The sequence below is a fragment of the Dermacentor variabilis genome, chromosome 2 (genome assembly GCF_050947875.1).
Source record: "Dermacentor variabilis isolate Ectoservices chromosome 2, ASM5094787v1, whole genome shotgun sequence".
NCBI lineage: Eukaryota > Metazoa > Arthropoda > Arachnida > Ixodida > Ixodidae > Dermacentor > Dermacentor variabilis.
The window spans coordinates 27026221-27054212 of NC_134569.1; the positions used below are offsets into that span (position 1 = coordinate 27026221).

The 27992-nt window shown below is 47.5% G+C and overlaps 1 protein-coding gene across 1 annotated transcript in view; it reads left to right on the plus strand.

Annotated features, from left to right (window-relative positions):
• The window catches only part of LOC142571535 (uncharacterized), a 47982-nt gene extending 20059 nt beyond the window's left edge, over positions 1–27923 (plus strand). Inside the window, exons 2-8 of the mRNA XM_075679967.1 lie at positions 3080–3203; positions 11180–11434; positions 16918–17097; positions 22192–22382; positions 23292–23413; positions 24995–25209; positions 25323–27923. Coding sequence (XP_075536082.1) covers positions 3104–3203; positions 11180–11434; positions 16918–17097; positions 22192–22382; positions 23292–23413; positions 24995–25209; positions 25323–25699 — 1440 coding nt within the window. The 5' untranslated portion in view covers positions 3080–3103 and the 3' untranslated portion in view covers positions 25700–27923. The remainder of the gene's footprint in view (positions 1–3079; positions 3204–11179; positions 11435–16917; positions 17098–22191; positions 22383–23291; positions 23414–24994; positions 25210–25322) is intronic.
• The last annotated feature ends 69 nt before the right edge of the window (positions 27924–27992 follow it).

Below are 27992 nucleotides of genomic sequence, written 5' to 3' on the forward strand. Positions count from 1 at the left end.
GCCTGTTTCGGCAATATTCCAATTGGCTCAGTCTCACATGTTCGAAAAGTTTCCAGATGATCTTCAAGTTTTCACAGATGCAGCTGTACACAACGACGGTCAAGGCGCCTCTGCAGCTTTTTTCTGCCCTTCAACTCAAGTAAGGAGTATTTTTCAAATACCTCATCCAACTTCGTCAACAACTGCTGAGCTAGGAGCTATTAATGTGGCACTGAAATGCGTGCAAGAGGAGTTAACTGCATCGAAGATTGTCATCTTTAAGGACTCCCGCGCTGCTCTTAGCAGGTTACAAAGCAGTGAGATTGATTGCCCACTTGTGCGCAGCATTACTGAATCTGCGAGCAAAATTTCATCACATGGAGTATCTCTCGTTGCTCAATGGATACCTTCCCACGTAGGAATCGCCGGAAATGAAGAGGTTGATCGGCTCGCTTCAACTTGTGCTCATCACAACTGTGACTGCCGAGAAATTTTGTGCAATCTTGATTACGCTCGTCTGCTGTTTCGTCGGCACCTACTCAAGCAGCATCCCGACCAGCGTGTCGCAAATGGAACGTTCCCACCCCGTGTTCATGGTCGAGACTTGCCCCGACGCGCTAGAGGACAATTACTCAAGCTGAGGGTGGGCTGTGTGAACGTGCACGAACGTTTATACAGTCAAGGACGTGTGGTGAGTCCATGGTGTACGTCTTGTGGTCGCTGCAAGACACTTCAGCATCTTATATTTGAGTGTCCCGCTCTCAGTTCACAGTGCATGTCGCTAGTGAGAGACTATCATCTCCTTGGCCTGCGGTGTACGACACTCGAGGAATGTTTGTACCCCAGTGGTTGTGCGTCTAAACGTGATTATGCTCATTGCGCTCTACTTCCTTTTCTAGAGTTAACTTAGGTTCACGTTTGTAGCGTCGAAACTATTTTATTGAACATTCTGTAGTAGCGTGACGTGTTCTGTGTTCTACCCTGTGTTCTTCTTTATTCTTTAGATTTGTCCTGTTGCTCTTCCTTTTCTCTTTCCTCTCCTCCTTCCTATCTTCCATTTCTGTGTTGCTGTCACCTCCCTTCTGAAGAGTAGGCAGGCGTTTTGCCCCTTCCGGTGGTAGTTACCAGCCTGCTCCTCGCTTTCCGTTTTCTGTTAATTGTATATATGTGTTCAATACAAATAATAATAATTACCATTTGAAGCTGTAGTATACATGACGCCCCTTTTGTAAGCAAATGTTTCTTATGTTAAGTGTAACATCAAGCACGCCGCTCTTATTTTTGCATTTTTCAAATCTGTGTGACAAACTTAATTAAACTCAGCAGAAAGATTTCAGTCAAAATAGGGTTAAATGCTGTTCAACTGGGAGTATACCGTACGGGTTGCGGTGTTTGAATGCTGTGCATAATATCTCCAAGTCGGTTTCGGTAGGCAGGTTCCACACTCACACCAGACTGCCATCAGTCGAGTTCCTGCTGCAGGTTGTTGACAAGAAACCCCAGATGATTGAAGGCGATCTTCCTGCAAGCAGTATTCGTCACTGTCAGAACATTTATGACTTGCGTCCATCCCACACGCACTAAACGCGTACTGAGTGCCACCCTGCGTGTGTACTCGTCGTTTTAAACACCGTATCATGCAGTTTCAAAGGGCGCTATGCGACACGAGACGCCGTAGGGGGCACCGTCATGCAAGCGCACCCGCTTTCACCATTTGCACTGACGTGCGCGTACTGAATGAGTCATTCTCTGTGTGCATGCATCTCGTGTGCTGATTTCCACGTTCGCCTCCTATTTTATTAATAAATGTGTGTACAGAAGAGGTTGCGGTATGGGTGATGCCCGGTATACTTCTTTGATCTTAGGCAAATAGCACGTTTAAAAATTGGACCGCTTAAAGAAACAAACGGGAAAGACATAGACAGTACGCAACAAAGGTGGACCAGCTAGAACGGGCACAAAAAATAGGTACAACATCAACACGAAAGGTAAATGTGCACTAATGCAGAGTTCACATAAAGTTCAATTGTGTGCGTGGTCACAACACCGACTTTGCACAGCAAGTAATATATTGTTTCATCTGTGTATTTTCCTCCTCTGTGGAGCTGTTCCTCCCGTATAGCACAAGGACAGCGTGTGCCTGTTCGGGACTCAGTATAGTGTGTGCTGCTCATATTTTGTAAATACATCTTTGTCTACTTCGGCGTCTCTGTATACTCCAGTGTCTGTTGCGCTACGTCGGGACTTGGTTTGCCGTCTTTAACTGTTCTTGTTCTTGAGATTCTGCGTTGTTGCACAATATCCCACTGGTACGAACCTCAGTGTTACGAATATCAACGGCAACGCTTCACTTTTTGCCCTCATGAATATTGTTGCACCAGAGCTATCGTATCCACCAGCCCAATTTATATTATGTTTCCTTACAAGCAGTTCCTTACTAAGTGAATATCATACCCATATCCTCTTTTTTTTCATTTCTTTAATATGAGCTTTTTCTCGGTCGCGCAGCCTTCGAAGGAGTTAGTTTCGCACTACTTGCTTTCATTTACCACTTTAACTCTTAACCGAGCGTGTCTTGATACAGTGGAGCTTCGTTTAACCGTTTTTTTTTCAAATTTTTATTGCTCACTCTTCAAATCTAAAAACGTGTTTCTTCTTTGTTTCTGGTTTGATTGGATGGTTTGGATTAACAACGCCCGCCATGTTGCATATGACACGCAGTTTCAGTATTACGTTGCTTATTGTGTTTAGTGTAAAGCATCTTCTTCGCTCTTTGTCAAATACGGAGGGAAAAAATGTAAACTGTTCCGTAAATGCAATTGCAAAAGTTCAGTTCCTCAGGCTTTCCCCAGTCGCATAAAATTTCGGTTCTGTGGTTTTATTTATATTTTACGCACGCGAAAACAGGACCCTTCCCAGATTTCAACCCCTCCCAAACACCACACGGATTAGTTATGGACATACCGTACAACGCACATCCGAATGAGGCTCATACAATCCGTAGAAATTATATTTCGTTTAATCGAAGGTTGCTTAACGGCTTTACGCGTTTAGATGTGTCGCTGGTGTTTTAACGATCGCTTCCTGCGGCTCCGTGCAGCAAAGGCAGCATCGCCGTCCAGCCATGTGGCCAAGCCTGCTGAGCCTGACTTTCGGCCTGGCTTACGTCTGCAGCCGGACTCCTTCCACGCATGCGCAGAGGTTCCGATCTCCGTGGCTGCACGGTGAGTGGAACGTTCGGACGGTGAAGTCACCTACCGCAGTACATGCTTCCTGCTTCGGGGAAAATGGGGCGTAAAGCACGCAGTACCAATCGCACTTGTCTGGAGTACTCCAATGGCCGTCTTCACATGCGGCGCCTGGAGGAGTCAAGATCAGTTAGATAGGAGCACTGGCGAATCCAAAGGGAGGGCCATGAGTTCCCGCGCTCCCCTGAAAACTGCGGTTTGGATGCAGAAAATAATAACATTAGCAGCGCAAAATCGTAGCGCTTATAAAAGTTAAGGTATTCTTGCATGTTGTAGCTCTTATCGTTTGCTAGAGGGTTTTCTCCACTTTTGCACAAATGTCGCTTAGGACAATGAAATTACCACACCAACTTTCAGCTTTGCTTCACCTGCGATATCAAAATGCAACATGGAATTAATCTATATACGTGCACCAAAGCTAGAAATGAACGTGATAGCGAGGGAGATGCAAACCTATGTCCACCGCCATAAGTTATTTAGGTTAGATTCACACGACCAGGCAGATGGCTGATTAAGTCCACGGACAGGCAGGATGCGGCTTAGTGTCACTCTATCGCGCTGCACAAAGCGACGCCGCAAACGACCTACTATCAGAAGAATTTGTTGTATAGTCATGAACGAGGTAAGAAAAATAAGGTATCAGCCCAGCGACGTCACGCTCATCTGCGTACTGTATCAGCGATTCTACCCTATGGCGTAAATTCAAATTTACTTGAGCTTATTGTTAGTACATGTTGAAACACGAGGGACCGGGAACGAGATGGGACGAAACGCTGAATGTAATAACCATGAGCCAGCGTTGGCTCCTTGCGGCAAGAAAATCAAGCTCTCTTTAAATTGTGAGATTGAACGTCCCGGAACTGCACCAGGTTGCCCAACTTGCCCCTAAATCTTAGTACGTGAGCGTTCTTTGCAATCAGCCTCCATCGAAATGCGGTCGTTGCGGCAGGGATACGAACCCGTGACCTCGTGCTCACCAGCGCAACGCCATAGCCATTGCGCCACTGTGGCGGGTTGGACTGAAAGGACTCTATTTGATCTGTAGAGGCAATGTCTCCTGTTCTGCAGCACTTGACCGCTACCTAACCAAACCATCTTATAGCCTATACAGATGGGCCTGTTAAAGCGGACAAAGGCCACTGAGCCGTACTCCTTGCATGCTCGAAGCCCCCATTGCAGCAACTATATCGCAGTTTACCAGCCAGCAAGTTGCCACGCAAGTCACTATGGTTGTTGAAATACCTCAATGACAAAGGCTTCACATTGAAGTTCCAGTGAAAGTTTTAGCACATTGGGATGCCTGGAAATGACAACGATGATGATCTTGTATGCACAGTACTGTCCGATCCCCCTAAAGGCAATCCCGACACCAATCAAGTCACGAAATAGGACGTAGACGCTCAGTTTCTGTTGTTTTGGAATCCACCACATGCGCCCTGCGTAACCAGGCGGCTTCGACGAGGGGAAGCCTAGCTACTGCATCGGATAAGGACAAAACCTTACTATACGCCAGTATGGATAATAAAGACGAGACATGCTGATCCTCAGCTATGTACTTTATGGAATAAGACGGGAGGCACTGAACACTTCCTGTGTTCCTGCCCATACTACAGGGGTGAAGGTGACGCTCTCGTTCAGGAACGGCTCATGTGGTGGTAGTAGTGTTGTACCTGCAGGAAGGTCTCTCTGCAGGCAGTTGACTGGCAATTGTTCCACCTGAGCGTCTCTTTCGGTGTCGCTGGGATATTTACCACCTTTCGGACTCCTTAGTGTGTGCGAGAAATGTGAGAAGAAGGTGTGAAGACTCCTTTTATGCTATATCGGATCCTTCCAGAAGTGCAATGCGTTGCAGACACGCATTTGGGAAGCCTTTATTTCGCAAGTTGCCTTTCACCATGGTCGCCAGGGTACGACCACAGAACGTGTTTGATATCTCCTGTCTCACTCAGTGCACGTGAAGTACAAAACGGAAAATCTGTGCATCCCGTCTTGAATACTCATGCAGTGGTACACGGATGGATGGAAAACATTATTTGTTCCTGCAAGTAGTGATAATTAACCACTAAGCGTGCTGCTCCCACGTCGTACATGGAGTGGTACATGGAGATCCTGTCCTTACTCGATGCACCAGAGAATGCTCTTCTCGACGAAACCGCCTGGTTACATAGCGTGCATGCGGCGGAATTGAAAGAGATAGAAAGTGACCTTGGATGTCCACTTTCCTGGCTCGATTGCTTTCTGGCATTTTGACCTTAGGGGAATGGGAGAGCGCTGCCTGCGCAGCGCAATCATCACCTTCGTTTTTTCCAACAATCCCAATACGAGAAGGGAAGCCACCGAAACATCAGACTGAATCCTTTCTTGTTGAAATCTTTCATGAATAGAAGTGACAAAACCTACTGTATAAAGGCATTCTGTATGTGTGCCCGCGATGCTTTACGTTTCCAGAGAGGGCCGCTAAAGTGCGCAAGGAAGCTTCACGCCGTTATTCGAGTTTTTCTAAAGACGCCGATTTTTTGTACATGTGGAAACTACCCAAGTGACACTGCAAGAGACACTTAAAAGGAGCAATTGTCGGCCCCAATCTGAAGGCTAAATCCACCCGTATCAACAATATATCAACATCACACACAACAGTGGAGGACTCTGGTTTAATTTTGACCACCTTGGGCTCTTTACCGTGCGCTAAAATCAAAGTACACGAGCGTTTTCACATTTCCCCCTTAGAAATCTGGCCGCGGCAGCTGTAAATTCAACCCGGGACCTTGTGCTTATCAAGAGAACGCTCTACGTATGACCACTAAGCCATCGGAATGGGTGAAATCGAGCTGTTGTCACTTACTTGATGTCATTGAATATGAATAGGAAAGCATTACATGGCTCATGAGGCGGAGAATCCGGCGTTAGCGGCGTTACCACACGATGGTACAAAAAAGGGCTACGAACCCGCGGCCCTTGGTGGGAGTCGAACCCACTACCTTTGATGTTAATTAGGGCTATGAACTCTCGACTTTTGTTGGAAATCGAACCCTCGACCTTTGGTGGAAGTCGAATCCAAGATCTTTAGTTATGGCATAATTCCTAAGAACAATGGTGGTCACAATGTTCTCGCCTTTATCCACGTAGGGATAGCTAAATGTGCCTGGAATTTGTTTGTTTGTTTGTTTGTTTGTTTTTGTTCTTCTGTTCCTTTTCCTTACTCAGTCATATGTATCGCCTTGTCAGCAATAAAATCAGGCTAAATCAGTGTTGATAGTCGGCGCTTCGTCGGGCCTTTCTACGATCGGTCATGGCGATGTTTCTTGCTTTCAAAGCAGTGCCTGCTTTTGCCTTCTTTTATTAGCCACAAAGCCTGCACTTTTTCTGCACTCTGTCATCCATGACGGTTCGTGCTGCAATCTCCGTGATCTGCAACCGCATTAGTAGAAAAGCTATTATCTGTGCTCCAGCGCGCTTCCTCTCTTAATGCGCCATACTGGTTACTCTGAAAGGCAAACAAGAATAATTAAAGGCAAGTCTGTTTCCTAGCGCAGCGTTGTCCCTCGCTTTCCTTTGCACTTTCCCCTGGGTAACGAACCAGCGATGCTCATAAATTAATGTGTTATCTGTAACGATAGCTCATGTTCGCAGCGATGAAAGCAAGGACAAAACTTCGGATCCTTTGCACACGCCCTTGGATGTTGCGAGATGCAATATACCATTTTACTGCCCGATGGTGCGCCCTCAATTATAGTGCGCCCTTTGCTCATCCGCATAGATTGTTGATTCCGGCTGCCACTGCCTTCATCTCAGCTGTTCGCGTTTTCATCCGCTTTCCCATCAAATCATTCGGAACCCGTGTTTGAAACATTAGTAACCTCGTTGTCTTCTGTTTTTCTTTCTTCTTTTTGCCTTGTATCATTGCGTGGGCGGCATTAGGATTGCAACAGCATGCATAACCCATTCAAGTGCTTTCCATTCGCTGAAACTGCCAGCACAACGCTAATTAACACCTTGGTAATTATAGTATTGCGTGCAAAATCAGTTATGACGATGGCGCACAATAAACAGGAGCATATTTTCGCTGAGCAGAAAACCCTAGCTGCCGATCATTCCTCAGCGGATAAATCACCTGGACCTCGCGCCGGCTGCGCATTATCTGAGCCACGCGCCCGCTTCACTTCCTAGGCAATGGCCTGTCCCTAGCCAGCCGCCGTTCTCCTCAGCTAGCTCGACGTCGATGCTACTGCAATACCTTTGGGAAGAACAGCCACAGGCAAGGTATGTTTCAGTAAAAAACGGGCTGAGGGAGAAGGTTAGAATGTTAACATAAGCAGAATTCTGCGTTCCAGCTGTTAAAATAGCACATCGCTTGCTCGACCTAGCGAGACGCCTCAGACCACGTGTGGTACTCGGTTACGAATGAGGCTGCACTTCGAAATTTCCCTGTTGGCTTTTGATGCTGTATAAAAGATAACTATCCGGTGTCGCTAAGCATTTCCTTCTCAATGGTGTGGGCAAGAGAAATTTGAAATGTCCCAAATATATAGGAGCAGTGGCATAGCAACAGGGGAGGCCGGGGAGCCGTGGGCCCCGGGTGCAAGGGGCCAGTAAGGGGGGGGTTGTCATATACGTCTGAAGACACCCCGAACTTGATAGCCACGCCTTCCTCGACCACAGCGGGGGGGGGGGGGGGAGGGGGGGAGGGGGGGAGTGACAGAAGACCTATGGGCCCCGGGTGCCAGACGACCTAGCTACGCCACTGTATAAGAGTGGGCAAATTTGCTAACCTCGAGTTGTGTAAAACTTTGCTGAAAATAACGGGCAGATACACAGCCCTTTCCCCTGCAGCGGGCATCAAGCTTGCATCTCCTCTTGCCCGCCATATGCACTCTACTCGCTATACTCACCGCCGGTACCATCGGTCGCGTTACTTGTGGCGTGAATATCCCGTGGGCTGCAACGTTGTGCGTGCGCTCTTCACTCACGCCAGCCCAGCGGATGAACGCGGGGGAGTCACGGTAGCAGTGGACTAGGATCTCATGACCGTATTGGCGGCCTCAGAACGTAAATTAACCGATGCCTCCCTCCTGGAAGAACTTGCGATTGCTAGGGCAATCCTTTCCACCTCTTCTCTCCCTCCTTCTGCCACAAATCATATTCTCGCAGGCTACCAAGCAGCTTGTGGGCGTTTCCTTTTCAACACTTTGCACCCTACCACCGCGTCTACACTCGCAATCTTCCTAGCATCCACCTCACGCATTTTTTCATTGGTCTGGGTGCCTGGGCATTCAGCAATCCCGGGTAATGAGCGTGCTCATGCGCTGGCCCGAGAACTCTTACACCGAGCCACTGGCTATTGCTTTGCCATCGTCCCACACGCATCCCTACTTGCTTAGATACGCCTAACTCGGCCAGTACTACCCCCCACCTCATCCTTTCCTTACTAACCAACAGGCTGTCTGTTGGAAACAGCTACAGATGGATACTCTCCCGACACCCCTTTTCCACTCTTGCCTCTACCTCTCCCGTGCACGGTCCAACTGAATGCCCGTACGGCGGCGACCTCCCCACCCTAGTGCATATGCTCTGGCTTTGCCAAGACATTCCCAACATCCCTCCCGTTCCGAACCCCACTCTCATCTCGTGGGAGGAGCGGCTGACCGACACGATCGACGGCGACTGGCCAGCAATGGCCGGTCGACCATGCCGAGGAGGTTGCTACTTATGCGGCCCCGGACTAAGGACTTCACCTTCGAGGCATAACTGGTCTCCGTTATCTTGCAATAAAGTTCATCCAATCAATCAACGGGCCGGTGCTTAAAAAGGATGCACAGCGCTCTATTATTGTTCTTATTCCTTGTTTTGAGAGTGTACATACACTTGACAAGAGAAGAGAAAGCGATGAGCAGGCTGGCAACTGCCACTGGAAGAGGCATAACGCCTGCCTACGTACGCCTCATAAAGGAGGACACAAAAACGTTGGAAGACAGGAAGAAGGGCAGGCAAGAGGAATGACCAAGGTGACAAAGGTCAACAAATAGCACAGAACACAGACAGTACGGGTCGCGCACAGTAGGGCCGGTCACTGCAGATCATGCTACTAAAGAAGGCAAGATAGAAGAAATGGTGTCTGAGGTCTTGTCATTTCAAAACGGAAATAAGTTACAAAGCTGAAGCTGAGTAAGTCATCTTTAGAAAAGCAAGAGAGAGCAGAGCGCAATGAGCCTGATCGCGTCGAGACGCATAACCACTGGGGCACAACGGGTATTTATTTGCGTGCATATTGAGTCCACGCTCGGGCAACCCGACAGTTCACCACATGGCTCCTATATAAGCGTTATGACGCACTATGCAGTACTTACTTAAGCACGTTGCATTTAGCAAATTTACATAATTTATCTATTGAAAATTAATGTAAATGCCCACGCCTAATGAATAGTAGCACATTACAGTGTTGGCAAACTACAACCCTTATATTCGCGCCGGCTACTAGCACACTCAAGTGGGCTCAAGCGTATTGCCGTTCGCGTTCCGGATTCTGAAAATGTCTACTAGAGAAGTGGAGACAAAGAAAAATTACAACGACAATAGTGTGTAGAGGAGAAAATATGAAACACACGCAAACACATGTGAACAACCACCGCGTTCCTCGCGCTGCTGCCAGCTATTAACGAACAAACTAGCCTACACTATACCACGTTCACGAACCTTTTCCTTCATTACGGAATGTATTAATTCACCATTCATCCCTTCTAGATGGTGTTGCAAGTGGGGCTGATATTCCCAAACACGCAAAAAAGTAAAAATGCAGAATATGAAAACATAGTAGGACGAGCCACGATGGAAGCAATAAATACTATTGGGCGTCGTGGCAGCACATATAACCTTGAAGAATGTCAATAAAATAGTCTTTCAAATAGAATTCGAGAGATTGTAGTGTACTCTGGCGTGGTACATGGCGGAACGCCGGGAAGCTAAGTTACAGGAGCGAGATCCTAGAACGTTCACATGCACTGTTGCCATACATTTCTCAGAAGCTCCTGTGCTGCATTTATTCGGTCATTTTTGACTAAGTGAGCACCAGAACCTGTTAAATTATGGTTAGGACATCCGTGCCTTATTTGTAACCAGTCTAAATATTCTGTTCGCGCTTCTATAACACGACAGTGCAGCATAGGGTCAGGAAATTATTTACAATGGTGTTTCCTAAACTTGCAGTTACTGAGAACTTCTGCACCCGCTCGTCAGGCGTCGATGCAGCTCGTACTTGGCATTTTTGAGCAAACACATAAACACAGAACAGACGTACATCTTGAGCTACCCAAAACGTGTCTTGTAAACCTCCTTAGATACCTAAAATACGCGTTTACAGATGCCACGTTATGTTTCGAGCGCTTTGTATGTCTCTCACATTATACGATTAAACATGTGGGAGTGTGCTGAACGTGTGCGTGCGTGTGTGCGTGCGTGCGTGCGTGCGTGCGTGCGTGCGTGCGTGCGTGCGTGCGTGCGTGCGTGTGCGTGTGAGAGAGAGAAGAGTGCCATAAGCGAAGGTGATATCATATTCAGCAGAAGACTTTCTAAGTAGCAGGTTCCGTTTCAACAGTAACACCTTGCTCATTATTTCCGCTTTCATGTTGAGTAATGGGGAAGATCCAGGTTCACGTAGACATGCCATTCTAGGTGCCTTTCAATGAAGGTTTCACTCGAAAGTGCTCCTCGCAGATCCTCATGCATCCTATCAAGAATCTGCTAGAATTCTTAAACGTTGTACGCTTCCAGGACATCCTGCAAAAGTGTTCTAAAGTGCTTACTGTTCAATAGCGCATAGGGAATTCTAGTGGTTTACGTTCCAGAATGGTCGGGGCATTCTGCAAATGTTGGTTTCTACTAAAATACTCCTGCATGTGTTGACATTGCCTTTTACAGTAGACACGCGTATAAAGAACCGGTCTACTTATTTTTCCTAGATGTGGAGCACCTGGAGGCCCAGGCCAGCTACCGGACGGCGCGCCTGCGTTGGCAGTACCGGCACCTTCCGCAACCGCCGGCGTTCCGGGTGCAGATCTGCGAACTGCTACCGTGGCTGCCCAAGACGGGACCCCGCTGCCGACTCAGGAGGCTAAGCTTACGAGGTCCTCAAGCTGTTTACGACAGCGATGGAACGCCCCGCAGCCTGGATCTACTGCGCAAGTCGTCCAAGTCTGGTTACGAGGCGCTAATCGGTGAGACTAGCACGCGACTGCATGTTTCACGAGTCGAGGCGGTGTTTGCCAGAGCTGGCCGTATGTATAGATGGTGCAGCAGATGGGAACGATTACCACATGTGGGTGGCGTTAGGCGAGCACCGCACGGTCGCTTCAGATAGCGCAAATATCAGTGCTAGTCACCAGTTTTTTGCTGCAGGTAAATAGGTCTTTGCTGGCTCTTTGACTGAAAAAAAAAGAAAGACAAAACTCGATTACTTCAGCTGAAGCTCTTTTCAACAGAATCAGCGAACAGTAGTTCGTAATGTTCCTTCTTTCTTCTTATTCTCTGAAGTCAACAGCTGCCTTCTGAAATATCCAGTATAAACGCAAGCCAGTTTCATTCTGTATGCAGCTGTCGCGAGGCACAGCACGGATATCAGGCTCTGATATGCGAAGGTGGTTTTTTACGTGAATACTAGCATCTCCGAGGCGGCCTATTCAAGTGCAACGAACAATGCCCCGCGGGGCGTCCTGCGCAAGCGACGACACAGGGTATTACTATGTTCAGGCGCTAGACGTATACCACTATAAGCCAACGGTAGCTAGTTCGTGGATCACAAGGACACCCTCTGATTTGTGCATGTAAAAATTTTTCTTAACATGTGCCTGGTCTACAAACATTGTTCTAGTAGGTTAATCAAGAAGCAAAGCATTTGCGTCAAAGCATTACTTATAATGCTGCACTCCAGTAACGATAAGCAATGTTGAAAACAAATGTGCGCCTAGTGCAACTGAAGCGTAGGAGCCCATGTCATGCCCACAAAGGCTCCTAAGACGCATACCGGTGAAGTCACTTAAAGTTGAACACGGCGACGTGCCAATGCCACTCAGCGGGGCTCCGTGGCCGCGCAATATAGCCGCTGCGGCCGCATCCCGTCCGGCCGCAGCGGCTATATTGCGCGGCCACGGAGGAATCCGGCCGCATCCTGCGGCCGCATTCCCCACTTCACATCGAAGTACGCGATAACATAAAGATTCCCAGGTCTCCTTGAATGGTCTTTCTTATGCATCAATATAGCATCAACTACTGGTTGTTTGGCAGCTTGCCCTCGGCCCACTTTTGTGCTGCGATGAGTCGGAGTCTGGTTGACCGCGATAACGGAAGCAATGCGCTGCGGGCACCCTCGCCCAACTCAAGCTTGAATTTCGTGGTATGATGACGTACACTTACTGGCCATGAGACATACCAACACTGTGATCGTCTGATCACCGTACGTATACCTTCAGCTCTAGGGCAGCCCAAAATGTGAAAGGGGCATATAGTAGCAATTGTGCTTGCGAGCGCACCTTTCTGCACCTTGCAAGAGCTGCATTTCGTTGCTTTTGATAGCTGGGTGAACGACCCCCTTTTTCTCAGCGGACACTGAAAAAGTGGCATTAAGCATTAAATCTTTTTAGTTCCTGTTATCAGCGACCTTCAAGCGGTCTTGAGCCAAAAGCCAGACCCGTTAACCGGGCACTCAAACGAGAACATCCGGGCAAGTTGCGAGAACAACATCCGCGCAACCACTCAGAGTCAGAATCAGAATCGGTTTTTATTTACTCAAGACCACATTGCATACGCTAGCTATTGCTTAAAGAAGTTACAAAAAATATTGCGTCTGAGGTCTTCCAAATGTTCGTTCACAACATCACTTAAGCTGTAACTTCTAGTGCGTCGAAGTTTTATTTGTGATTTCCAAGAGCGGCATTCAACAGGCAGCTACAGTGCACCATACACTTGGCTGTCATCCTTTGGCGCTGAGACAGAGTTGTCTGTGCTCTTCTCAACGTCAACGGCCCGTGCGGTCCACGGCGCGTAGCCCCAGTAGCGTCCGGTACATCGTGAATGGCTGTTTGACCGAGACTTGCTATGAGGTTCTGTCTGTGACAGGAAACTATTGGGTCCATATACACCAATGCACAGTATGGCGTGGTGCGGTGTGGCGCGGTGGGGTGTGCCGTTGCGAACATGCACTGCACCCTTTTACACCCATTTTAAGATTGTGGCTAGTATCATCTCCAACCAATATGCTTTGCCGGTAGCCATCTCATGCTTACATAAACTCTCGTTTACGAGAGAGCCGGCATTTTTTTTTTTGTTAATAATCAAGTAAAAAAGGGCGGTATGTTTCTTTCTTTTTTTGCGTGTGGTATGTAGATAAAGTCGCTAATAAATTTTATTTTCGTTGAATGAAATCAAGTTGCGTCTTGTTTTTAAATAAGAAACATTTTTTTTTTTTTTTGAACAGTGTTTCTTCTCCCCTGACCTAGTCGCGCTTCAATCGCTGCTCTCATAACCACCCTTGCTGGTGTGGGTGACAGTTGATTCTGGGCCGCTTTTTGCCTGAAGCTTCGCGACCCGTTCAAATCGACCTTGCAAAACACTTCTGAAGGTTTTTACTTCTTCCTTTTCACGGGCAGTGGCTAATAGATTGTTAATTTATGACTCATAAAATAGGAAACTCACCGTTGTATCCAGCGTCGATCTTACAGTTGAACCCATCGCAAAGCACAGGCATCCAGCCTCGGCTCTCGATGCCACTTATTAAGCACACGCTGTTTCGCGAAATCGGCGCTTACGGTTGCTGCTTTGCTGCTCCCAGCAATCGCGCTCGGCGTAAAGCTGGAACCGCATGGCGCGTTTTTCGCGAGCGAAAAACGCGACGGGCGGCAAACGCCCGCGTTGCCGCCGACGCGCGAGCACCCGTACGAAAAAAAGGAGCGGCGCGAAAGCGCCGCGTTTTCCGGTTTGCCAGATAACATAACTCTCAACGACATGTATTGTCTCTGTTAGCGCATATATAATATGCTCTTAAACTTACAGAACACTACAATAAAAATAATCTGAGTGTAATTAGACAGCGACATTTCTTTCCGAAGTGTATTTATCAAGCTTAATTTCACGCAGCAATATTGTGTGCGAAACTGCGACTATGTACCGTCCGCATGCTGAGAAGCCACTGCTTGTTTACAACTTCACATATAAAAAGGAGGGCCGGCCGCTTACTACTGAGCAGAAGAGGCGATTGCTACTATTAAGGGGGATGCTGATACTGAAGCAAGAAAAAAGGCGGGTCAGGAGGTACATGTGGGTGCGGCCTGCCTGGTTGAGAAGAGAGCGAACACCACACACTGGTAATATTATTAGCAAATTGTCTTGCCAGTATTAGCGATGAGACGCGACGCTTCTCCAGTTTAGTTATTAGGGCCTCGTTGAAGGTTGCTTTGTTCATTTTAGGTGAACACGATGCGCGAACCAACACGATGCGCGAACGAAATCACGGTAGCACACGTTTTCCTTGACGCGCGCGCCAGTTCTGCCGAGAAAAAAAAATTCCGCCAAGGAGGTTCCGTCGAGATGCGCAGAGAGCAGGGCCATCTGGTGGCAAAAAAAGAACCAAAATGCCACGTGACCAAACGCCACGTGACTTACCTGAACTCTGATTGGTGGACGCGCCGCGCGACGCGTTTTTTTCTACTCCGAGCAGCAGCACGCGGCGGCGCGATGTCGTCACGGAACATGCTGGGCACGCGTCAAAATGACGCGTGCGTTCCACCATCCGCGCGTCAATCGCGCCTGAAATCGCGCCATGCGGTTCCGCCTTAAGGCGCACATGTTTGTATCGTGTTGTGCGCGACCCGTTGCATGCACGCTGCTTCCGGTAGCCGTCCTTTCTTGCAGCCCTCCTGTACGCTATTCCCTACGCACAAGAAGGGCGGAGCGGCGGCGCAGATTTGTGTGGCAAATGCGTGGATGCGGCGCATAAAATCGATAAGACGTGGATTATATCGTTGCAGCAGCGCTGCTTTTCTAACTAAAACATTTTATCTCACGAAGTAGTTCGTTCACAACGCTTCAGCTGGTAGCGACCGAACGCTTATTCTGCTGAGTGGAACTCGTAAGCCGTAACGGCCGAAACGCAAGTCATTTGTCATTTGTAGTCTAAAACTCCCGACTGGAAAATCTGAAACAAGCAATGGCTACAACGAGCTTAGGTAGAGGAGACAGAAAATGGTGGCGGTCAAATTACATCAAAGATGGAAAGGTTTAATCCATGCCTGCTGCACCTAAGTATCGCAGGCTGCCGAATTAAAATAAAGATGAATAGGACATAAATTATATGTCAAATGAGAATGTTGAAGAAAAAAAGGGGGGAGGGGGATTTCTACCACCACGGGACCACGGCCAAGGGAACGGGACAGCAAATTCGGGATTTATTAAACAATTCGGTGTATAAGTATAAGAAGTACATAAAAGATCTTCGTCTTGACTAGCAAAACTTTATTTTCTTCTTGGCTCTGTTTGTATTACGTACTTGATTTTCTTTTTAGACAATTTGTTACATACGAGAATAAAGGTCTTCGTCCTGACTAATAAAATTTATTTTCTTCTGGCTCGTGCTTGTGTTGTAGACATGAAGTTTTCTTCTTTTCTGGTATTAGATAGAGGGGACAGTATTAAACACATGTGAAACAAACACTGGGTATTTTTTCTTCTTCTGCCCACCTTTCCCTTGCTGATAAACAAACTAGTTTACGCCACCGTGTTGATCGTAATTTTTATTCAGTACTAGAGCATAAGCGCAACGTTAATGTAGCAAGAGGGCTCTCATCTTTAAAAACAAAAAATTCGCCATTAAATAATCAGCAAAACAATACATTACAAGCATGAACACGCCCGTCCTTGGGACGCAAAGTTCTGGTCAGCTGGTAGCGACCGAATGTTTAATATGCAGAATGTAAACATGCTTTGACCTTTTGTTTTATGATACGGTATCGTTCCTATATGCTGTGAAAGTGTTTTACAGTGGAGCTGTTAGAACCTCGCTGGGCTTCTCTTGACGTCCGCAGCTTCGCCGAGCTGGAGGTAAGAGCTGAGAGAGAGTTTAAAACAGAGTATAAAAATATCATCGCGCAGCATAACGACGCCGTGAAGGTGGGTGGAGCCTAGCGAGGGAGAAGGAGCGGCGCCGCAGGGACGCAGGTGGTGTGACGTCATTGCTCTCCGAAAAAAACCCACGTGCTCGCTTCGGCGGTCCTCTTTTTCGCAGCGAAAAAAAAAATTATGCATGGCTGTGCTGTCGCAAACACCACAAACCAACGGAGCTGTGGCAAGCCCAGTAAAAGTTAGACTCAGTGGGCTGTTTGGTACTACTTTACTCGCCTTCACCCAGCTCCGCTGGTCTCTGATGTTTGCGATAGCAGAGCCACGCATAATTATTTGATTTCTTACGTGTCTTTCGTATGAGAAAGCGTGGAACATTTGCGTACTGTGTCCTCGTAATAAATTCATTTTTGTGGTTTTATGTACATTAATCCATATGTCCCCTAAGGCTCACAGTGGTGGTCAATCGGAAATAGCTTGTGCTTGGCGGTCCGGCTCCTTCATCGCTTTTACGCCTGCCTTGTTATAAAGCACTGTGCAAATGTATTCTGGTGTTATAATCATGCACTTCAAAATACATGCGGCTCCGCAGGAGACCTTCGGTTGCTGACAAACTACAGCGTGGCTGTCGAGCCGGACTTCTCAAGCGACTCGGACGTGAATGCCATCCTGTACGGCTCAGGGCAGCTGCCGGCTGACGCTGCTGCCGGTGAGGAAGACCGGCGCTTCCAGATGGTCACCTCTGAGTACACACTGATGACCACCAAGGGATGTGAGTGCTTCTGTATCTTTTAGCGAGGCATAACCATAACAGATATGACACTGTGAATGGCAGCAGTTATTCCTTCAGCGGGTTTTGCACCCACGACCTCCCGCTGCTGTGCCATCGTGGTAGAGTGCCAGTCTCGACTGCTGGAGGTCCTGTGTTCGATTAACACTGCCGCGGAGCACCCGCTTGCGGCCTGAATGTATAACGAGCCTCAGTGCCTAACAAAACGGAATGCGTAATAGTGGGCATTCATACTCGGTGAAAGTTCAGGCTCGTTGGACTTCCGTCTCGTTTGGATATTCCGTCTCGGTTGGACCTTCAGTCTCATTTGACACTTTGCCACGTTGAACATTCCTATCGCTGGAATCTGGCGATATTGTTCACCACTATCACCGGGAGAGAATTAGATTTTTCACAGCTCCTGCTCCAGAAAGGCACATGTAACCGGCATACGGAGGCACCAGGAGAGCACTTGAGATCGTAATAAAGCAGGCGGCGCACCCAAGGGGCTGCAGGCGGTGGGGGTCAAAACCGGACGCAGAGTGGTTCGACCGTTGGGGCTGCCGAGGCAGGAGCGTGCCAGGGGGCGTTCGCATACAATTTTACCCGATCTTACACACCCCCGGCATGCGGAATCCTCGGCGAGCACCCGACCCACGGACTAGACCGAATTCCAGCTTCGATATCCCTCTTGTCTCTTTGGTGTCCTGGAAGCACGGCCAAAGCATGCTAAATAAAGACACATTGTTTACACATAGCACTGGCACAAATTCTCATTTTCCGTCTAGGTTGGATATTCCGCATTGTTGGAATATCCGACAATGTTGGGCAGTACAAGCACCCCGGCCTGGCGATCAAATTTCTTCCGGATCGGACCACTTGGGAAAGAAACCTGTGCGTTGAAAGCACGTGGAAAACCATAAATACGACATAGTTTGTAGTGCACAGAACGACGTAGGTTTCAAATCGTCGGCTACTGATCTTTTCTCTGTGCAGGCGCATTACGAACATTTTGGTTTTGTAGTCTATAAGTATGGCGGCTTCTTGAGCTGTTCTCAAAGCCGGGAAGCAAACACCACACAAAAAACGGGAAACACACTCGCGCCGCGCCATTGAAAAGTTTGTACAGTAAACTGCACCAGCTGGCCCAGCAACAAGTCATTTAGCTTCTTCTCACACGTTAAAACATATTCTTGTTTATTTTTCCAACGATGAACTACGTTCATCTGTTTATACCTTATGTATGAGTATAATGTTATGGCTAAATTCGCTCTTCAAGGGCTAGCTGTTACAATGAGTAATATTGTATTCGTAAACAGCGCTGGACTAGTCAAGCTCCTTCTATGTGGCTTTGCTTTCGTCGTCCTCATCGTAGATTATACATATACATGTATATATCATGGCCTAAGAGTTAGAGCTTGTGGCTGCTGTGCTAGAAAACTTATGGCTCAATGCCCGCGATTGGTCACGCAATTACCCTCATTCGGCTTCTTTTGTTGCCAACTCTGTCACTTATCTGTAGCCCTGTAGCTACCCTGTTACTCTGTGCGTAGCCTGCTTCTATTTTACGTTCCCGACTTGCTGACTTCTTGCCTCTATTTCTGTCTGTCTTTATATGCGCGCATTTCGTACTTCTCTCTCTCTCTCTCTCTGTCTCTACTGAGCAGCGCATGCCCAGTTGAACGCGCCCATTGGCCCAAGATGTTTTCTATTCGGCAATACAGAGTGGCAGAAAGGGGTAAATATACTTCTCTTGAAAATGGTTGCTGACAAGTTGTTTAGCGTGTAACGGTTTGACTTGCTCCATTTTTATGGCGGTTTTTCTTCTGTCGAATAATCTTAGTTGTTGGCCTGTTCTAAAGAACAAGTGGATTATCAATTCAGATTATTTATGTTCTACACGAAGCAATTTAAATCGGGCCAGAGTAGTTTTCCGTGCCGCTAATTCTCTACTAAAAAGTAGGTTTGTTGGCGCCTTCATGCGAATGTGCCAAATTCCCTGATTGCCACCAGGGGGCGCGGCTTCACAGGCAATAAACATTGAGCCTCCCTCCTGAAATAAAACACATAAAATTCAAACTTAATTAACCCTTTCATAAAGAAAAGGTCGCTATTCTGAAAAACCTCTTATCGGTGTCTGCTCGCACCTCACGATAGCACGACAGCCGGCACGTGGACTAAACACCACGCGATAGACAATTCAAGGCCGCCGGCAAACACTTAATTTAGGAAGCCCGGCAACGCTTTCGGACTGCGCGAGTCGCTGGGCTCGGGTCAGAGTCTAGTTTGCGAACGAGAAATGGTAGGCGCAGTTCAAATGCGTCAGCTTCTGAATGCGTCCCGGGTCAGCCACGTGCCGAACGTGCGCGCACATTGATAGCGGTCTTTGATCTGCTCGGGCAGCGTTCCTATTGACAAATATCCTGCCTTTTGGCAGAAGGACCCTTTTAGCGGAAGGACCCTTTCACGGAAGCAGACGCCTTCTTTCCCGGATGAAGTTAGTTTTCTTGCTGGCCTTGCTTGTGTACACATGCTCGTGAGGACCTGGGTGAGTACTTACTAAGGGCATTCTTGAAGCACAAACTTGCTTCAAGAATGCCCTTAGCAAGTCTTGCTGCCATGTAGTGGACGTAAGTTTTGAAAAGCAAACTCGACGTGTGTCCTTGGCTGGATATGCTAAGGAGGTGCTAGTGTCGGTCACGGAACGCATTTTAAGAGAGGCGCGATCCAACACGCAGAAGTCAATTGCCGATGCCCCTCCCGGCAAACGCCCTAAAGTAAGTGTCGTACCTTACGTGCACGGGATATCCCATAACTTGAAAAAGATAGCCCAAAGGAGGAACGTAAAAGTTGTTTTTTCTGCTCCCAACAAGCTCGACAAGCTTTGCAAGTTGACTGATCCAAATGCCGACCCGTCCGATAAGTGCACTAAGCATCACCGAAAAAAGTTCGTCGAGTGTGTTCACCGGGTTGTTTACAACCTCCCGCTTTCATGTGGGAAGCAATATATCGGACCCACTGGGCGTAGACTCAATGATCAGCTCCGCGAACACCGCAACAACGTAAAAAATGGCACCGGTGGGTTCTTGGCGATTCATTGTCGCGATCATGGCTGCAAACCTATCGAGGACGAATGCACGATCGTGTCTCTTGGCAGCACGCAGCTCATTTGTGAAATAACTGAAGCGCAGATGACTGCAAAATTGGGTGATAAGTGTGTTAGTTTTCCTTCACCGGCCACGGCGGCCGCATTTCGATGGGGTCGAAATGCGAAAACACCCGTGTGCTTAGATTTAGGTGCACGTTAAAGAACCCCAGGTGGTCAAAATTTCCGGAGTCCTCCACGACGGCGTGCCTCATAATCAGAAAGTGGTTTTGGCACGTAAAACCCCAAATATTATTATATATTTTCCTTCACTGGCTCTCACAGAAAAAGAAGTAAGTTTCTTGGAGGCGACATCACGTGACTCATAACTATGTTATACGAATGCGCAGTTCGTTTTCATGTAAGCGCATGTGCAGTCTACACATCTTCACATGTATAAAATCGATTCAGTGCTACAATAAATTTAGTTGAAAGTTTGCGCTTGGTGTGTCTTCTGCTCTTACGTCCGTGTATTTTTGTTGCGCAATAATACTTGAGTAATGCTCTCAGCTGTTCTTTTGTTGGATTGGTCATTACGCAGCCGACAGTGCCTGCTTTCAGAAATGGGAAGCGGGCAAATACCACATTTTGCCTCCCCCCCCCCCTTCCTTCCATGCACTGTCAAAAGCGTGGAATTTACGGCATTCTGTTCGATCTTCTTATTTCTTTGCATGGCTAACATTCAGCGTGCCGTGTTAAAACGTTCCATGATTCATTCATACGTCGGGTTTAGTGATCCCACAGCCACATAGGGGCAACTATAGATGTTGTATATATGCGATGGCTCCAGGTTACTTTTGAACATTTGGGGTTCGTTAGCCCATGCACCGGAAGATCAGGACGCAAGCGTTATTGCATTCCGCCTTCATCTGAATGTATCTGCCACAGTGAGAAACCGAATCCACGACTTCGTCATCAGCGTGCAGCAACAGAAAACAATAGCCATGAACCAACGCAGTGGGTTGAAAATTACTATGAACTCGAACATTTAGAAGCATAGACTACATGACGCAGAATGTGTCGTTAAGCCACTTCGGTATGTTAAGATTCGAGTGTAATGAATGCAAAAAGAAACTGCTAGCACCTACATTAAGCGTAATTTTTACCTAGCCCTGAGCAAACAAGTGATTGATCTCCATGTGAGGGGGAAAAGTAAAGCGAACAGGGCTTAAATTCTTTCTAGGCTCCCCCACCCTGCTGGCGCTGAGCCGTGCTCCCGCATGGGTTGCAGAAGATAGTGCTAGCCTTTCCTCCTTCCCCACAAGAACCACTTCGCTCTCTCTAATCGCGTATACAACATACAGAACAGCATGTCAAAAACTATCATCAATGGATCATACCCCCGTGAGCAATGGCTCATACCCCCGGATCAAAAACTACAAAAAGTCCTCGTTGCCTGGGCTGAAAGGGTCGCTCCTCGTGAGGGGCCATCCTATGAATCGGGCCTGCAAATCATAACTGAGCAGAATCTCAATAAAGTTCTTACCACCACCTCACACTCCCGTAAGCAAGCAAAAAATGCAATGACTCATAGTCTCGTAAGGTTGATGGCTATTCACTCTGCGTGAATTAGCTGCGATGACACAGTAATTTCACCGTGGATGTGTCGCTAGCGAAAAGGGAGCGATGTGCGCGTTCCGTGTTGCGGACACATCCGTTGCGATGCCACACCGATCCGGCTCAACCGACCACCCAGCTGCGTACGTGGATCTATTTAACATTATCGAAGAATGGTGCTTGCAGTTGCGAGTGAAATAATGACCACCGATCAAGACAACAAAGAGTTCGTACCTTCGTTCAAAATTACGGGTCACCTCCGTGTCATGTGCTAAGCAGCTCCGCTGGTACACCACCTTCACAGAGTGTAATGGCTTATGATTTTAAGAACGTGCGCGCTAACCGACCCCATATATGAGCGCCGCCATCCCGACTGTTTCTCCGCGGCCGTGCAGTCTCTGCGCGGGCGGAGCGGTGCTTGGCGAACGCCTCCCGCGTGGTCGTCAGCACAGGTCCCTTCTTCGGGGGCAAGATCGCCGTCGAGGACAGCAGCGACGACGCCTGCCTGCTGTTCGGCGACCCCGGCTCGCCGCAGGACGCGTACACGCTCGACATCGACCACAAGCGCTGCGGAAGTCGACTGGTGGTCAGTACACGCATTTTTTACTATCGCGGCTATTTCTCTATTATTTGAACGAGGCCTGCCGATACGGATTCTAAAATTTTGGTTAGACGCGATAATACGCGATAACGCGATAATAGACATGATAGACACGATAAGACACCATAATAGACACGGGCCTCCGCCTGTTTCTATACAATCGCACCAATCCAACTGTCGTACGCGTTGGTTATACTATGCCTGGCAATGATTGTTTCGCAAAGATCACTGAGCCAAATCAACGTGTTGGTTGAACTGCAACCATCATTTTCTTTATTTTAACAGGAATATTTAGGTTTCTTGGAAGGATGCCTATCTGTTACAATGTATATAAACAAGCCATTTTTGGTATGCGAAATTATTTTCTTTCCCATACTCGGTATATTTAGCGCGCCTTAGATTTTTTTTAAAAAGCGAGTGTTGTACGCAGACGAAGCAAGATAAGATTGCTCTGCGTTTCACTGGTTTCTTGAAAGAAACGCTTCTTTCGATATACCTGAGAGCGACAACCGGTGGCCTACAGACAGGCCTCTTCCCTAGCAAAGTATTGACAAAGCAAAGCTTCGTTTCCTTTCGGTTAATTCGCTACCTGTTGCTGGCGCTCAGGAATAAACCGGATTTCAACTCTGTGACCTAGCCTTAACGCCCTTTTGGATAAATTGCCTTAGCGGGCGACAGACTCTCATTGCCGCTACCTGCAATCGCCTGAACGGTGAGATCGAGGGCTGTACGTGCGAGACTATACATGTGTTGTCAAAGCGAGAGCGTTATTCGTTGAAAGCACAATGCCTTCTAATTGTCGTATAAATATAATAATGAATTTTAGTAATCTAATCTAATCAACCTTTGTGTCTGCTTGTTGCCCTCTTCTTTTCTTTCTTTTTTTTTTTACAGAACGGGTCCAAGATGGAGACGAACATCATCGTCCACGAGAACCGAGACATAATCACGCACAACACGCGCCGCTACTTGGTCGTCTGCAGTTTCCTGCCGGACACTTACACAATCACAGCCTCGTAAGTATACCCCCCCTACCCACAATATGGCAAAGCAGCCGACCTCTAATCTAAATTGTTTAATATGCCCATAAATCAATTTTGTGAGCCTTAATGGTTAGAAATATTAAGGTTAACTATACTGTGCGTAAGTATACGTTTATGTGAGTTTATTTATTTACCTGTCCGTGCCTACTATGCGTTTCTGGTGTCAGTCCTTCTTTTCTTTTTCTTGACGCTTCAGTTTTTAAAATTATTTCATCTCACGACTCCTAGCCATTATGAAGGATCTTTTAAGAATTTGGTATATAAATCAAAATGATAAAGTGAATAAATTTCATTTGCGTAATTTAGCATTCCTGAAAAGCAAACACCGTGAAAAGGCTTAATTGAATCTGTAAAAAAGTAAAAAAATAATTACAGAAATTGGTCGGCGAGCATGAATCAAAAAGCATGAAATAAAACACACACAAATTGATTGTAGCAATCGGCTTGCAGCACTTAGAAAATCTTGATAAAAGCGCGTACATCCCTGTGACTTAATCCGAACGTTATGCATGAGAAAACGAGACAGAATGGTCAATTTGCAAATGTAAACTCTGGAGTACCCTAAGGAAATGTGTGACTAGTAAACAACGCAGCCGACAATCAGGAAACCAAAAACCAAGTCGCAGTTTTGTGTCTCTACGAAGTCATGCCAAATGGTAGAAAAAAAGAATCATCCGCGATGTATCTTGATTTTGACAAGTTACCGCAATAAACACGAGACTTGAAGAAAGGAAACCGCTTCCTATTGTCCCTTTCTTCAATTCTGGGGTTTTGCTTGCGGTAACTTCCCAAAATCATGAATCACCAACTGGCTTACGCCCACACTCTGCTACGCTATGTCATTCCATAAATTACTGCTGCCGTCATATAAAAAAATCCAAAAACGACTGAGTACCGTGCATTGGGTGCACGTTAAAGAAACTTAGCTGGTCAAAGTTAATCGGGAGTCCCTCACTGCACATGCCTTATAATCAAATCTCGGTTTTTGGCACGGAAAACCCCAGAATTAAAACACATATCAAGCCATTGAATTCTGGGGTTTTAGGCATCAAAAGCACGATTTCATTATGAAGCACGCCGTAGACGGGGACTCCGGATTACGTTTGACCACCTGGGCTTCGTTAACGGGCGTCTATATATCTAAGTACATGAGCGTTTGTGCATTTCGCTCCCATCGAAATGCAGCTTCCGTTGTCGACCATCATATATCCCTCTATAGTTATGTAATGAAACACTTCCCAATGCGGAGTTTTGCCCATTAATAAAGAGGTCTGCGTCCGTGTTTTTTTTTTATACCTTTTTAGCCATTCATTCCTTTGTATTGCTTTTGCTAGAACCCATCAGAGCCTGAATCATGCGTTTCTACGTATGTACACACTCCCCTCTGCAATAATACCTCTCGGCCTGAGGGTACCACAAGTTAATTAATCGCGTGACTAAAGCGCTCCGACAGAAAGCGCCACAAGACACACGACTTGAAGCCATGCCAGTGCTCACATATAGCTGTACCGTCAAGGGCTCTGTTAATGGCAATGGCACGTCGGCCTTTTGCAGGGTGAACCTTCCCGTGGTCCGTGGCAAGAAGAAGAGCAACGTGGCGACGCACACCAAGGTACCGGGCGGCCTGCTGCTGGCCAACGCGCGGCTCGAGACGAGCACTGAGCAGAACGAGGTGTTCACCTACCAGCGCTACAAGGACAGCAACGTGCGCGACTCGCGCATCGCCGCCGAGCAACGCAGCAGCACCACGCTCGACAGTGACGCCAACGGTCAGTGTGTCGCCTTTCCGGCGCTATTAGAGCCATCACTGCAAAATTCGCCCTGGTAAGGGTAGCTGAAGGGACATGCTTCCTCAACGCTTCGCCGTCTTTCTCTCTCCCAGGCACCCACGTCACGGGCAGCATGGCGCTGGCTCTCCTGCTGGCCACAACGGGTCTCGTAGGCTGCTGCGCCGCGCTCGCCTGGTACGCGGCCACGAGCCTTCAGCAGCGCCCCAAGAAGGCCGACGCTCACGCGCCGCCTTCCGAAGAGAGCGGCCGCACGGCAAGTGAGCCTGGCCCCATCGCTCCCATCGACAGCGGCTCGGCGGACGCTGGCGACGGAGAGAAGGGGCAGAAACTCGACGTCGACAAGCAAGACGAGCAGCTGGAGGAACAGCTTGAGCAAGACGATCAGCTAGAGTCATGTGTGGTCAACTTCATCACCATCGAAGGCAAACCCGTCGCGCTGATCCCGGACTCCACGGCGAGCGAAGTGTGACTGCGCGCTCGTTTTCGTGCATAGTTCAGTTACGTCGCCGATGGTGTCGCCTTCGCCTCCCGATGTCATTGAATCGCGACCCTCGCACGCACATTGTGTAACGTGCAAGGGTACGACCCCCTTTCTTCATCACCACATGGCAGCAGGTCGCGGGTCGAGGACCACGCCATGGGTTGTCTCAATTTATCCCGCCACTCTTGCTTCGCCCATTTAACAAGACCCGTCGAGTAGTCCACGCACCCCGCGCCTGATTTTACATGTGCTATGAAAAAGAAAAGTGTCCACAGCACCATTTTACACATATGGCAAAACACGAACATATTATTTTAGCGGTCTTTAACCTGAAGCACTGAACATTACATTATAATCAAGGCTGTGGCAACTTTTGGTGCAATAGTCGAGGCTCGTTAGCGCAACACACCGCATGAACTGTTGTTAGCACTGCGAGCATTCATTCAAGCTTGCGGAATGGTCAAGAGTTAAGACTGGCACAATTATCTGCCGGGAAAAGCGCGTTACCGTTGCAGGATGTGCACAAAAGAGGCGCAAAACTCCGGGCTAGCGGACCTTGTGCCAGTGTCTTCGGTGTCAGCGTTCCTCACATCGGGAACAGGTGAGAAGCGTCCTCGTGAACTTTTGGCGCCACCTTGCTTGACGACTGAGGAGCCGAAAAGACTTTCTTCTGCCCATGTCATGTCCAGTACCATTATATGTGCGTCCACGTTTGCTCATGACAGTCCTCCCGAGGGTGTCTACTCGTGCTGGGATCCATCAAAGAGACGACGGCGAATTTTCCAAAACACTTGGGAAACACTCTACTCGGCTCTACTTCATGGAAAATTCCCAACCGCGAGGTTGCATGCCCAAATTGTTTTCAGAGAATGGATTCAGATATTCGCGATAACTGACTTACTTTGTCAGCTCCAGCACTAAGCGATATACATAATACGATGCGACACATGATGTTACTAAGCAAGCGCTTCTTAATCACGGAACGCATCATCACGTAGGTCACAATGCATCACCAGTCGCTGAACCAATCCATGAAAGGGAGCGAAAGATTACACTGCTGCAGCAGCCCAACTATCGAACCCACGTTCGTTGCTCTGTAATGTCGAGAGTGCGTTTAGCATCCGTTTGCACGAGCCTGGCATTCAGAGGATAACAACTACCCTTGTGTGCAGATTTTGTCACTGCGTTTTGGAAACTTCTATTCTGATCACACTTTTACGCACTTTTGACCCTTCCAGGGATTGCTTTTTGAAGTATACAAAACTCCACTCGCTTAAAGCACACACAAGCCTTGGTAAATTCTAAATCAACACACATATTCTACGCACACGGTTCAGATTCTCGCAAGAGCTCCCCTAAAATTTATTTTATGAATTTCCACAGTTCTAACTTCGAAGAGAAAAACATCGCATTTGCATTGGTGATGCGGGCCTGCGCGTGCAAAAAATAACAAGCTTAGCAACTCATATATTTTATACTTAACCGAAAGGCGTTTAGTTTCTCATAGAATCTACGCCTGTTTCTAACTTGGTGCTGCAGAAGTTGATGGCTGTTCATGCCAGTAATTTCAGTTGACAATGTTGTTGATCCGTTCCGTGAGAACTAGGTTTACTTTGATGAAGCTGAAGAGCGAGACCAGTTTGTTCGTGTTGAGGCTAAACATTGTTCTGCGAGAAACAGACACCAACCAGCAAAGACCACAGGACAAACGCGCGAATCTTTCAAAACTTGCACGTTACATTGCACTTAATAAACACACTAGGCAAGCGATGGGAACAGGCAGCCTAGGCCAGTTTCCTGCTTATATGTTCACGTTCCCCTCACTGAATATGTCTTTGCTAAGTGCAAAATAAGGCACCAGCTGAAAGCCTAACATGTGTCCTGTCATCCTCTCTTCACTGATTTGTGCCTCTTTTTTCCGGTAGCGCAATGTTTAGTCTCGACTATGATAACCATCGTATATTACCAAAATTTACCTTAATCTTAACCTCAAATTTTCTTTAAGGCAGCTAGAGAAAACTCATCGTGCAGTAGCGTCATTGTTATGCAAAAAATACATATATCCCTCAATATGCACCACATGTGATATTATAGTTGGTTTTGGGCAAACTTCAAAAACCAACACGCTTCCCACGTTCTACTGCATGGCCCTGCACGAGGAACGCTCACGTTGTGGCAATTTTTCTTCAATAAAGGCAGGAATGCAGATGGCCAGATCGCTTGTGAGCAGAAAGTGCGCTTGGTTATCGATATCATCCATCTTATGCGGAATCAGAACGAT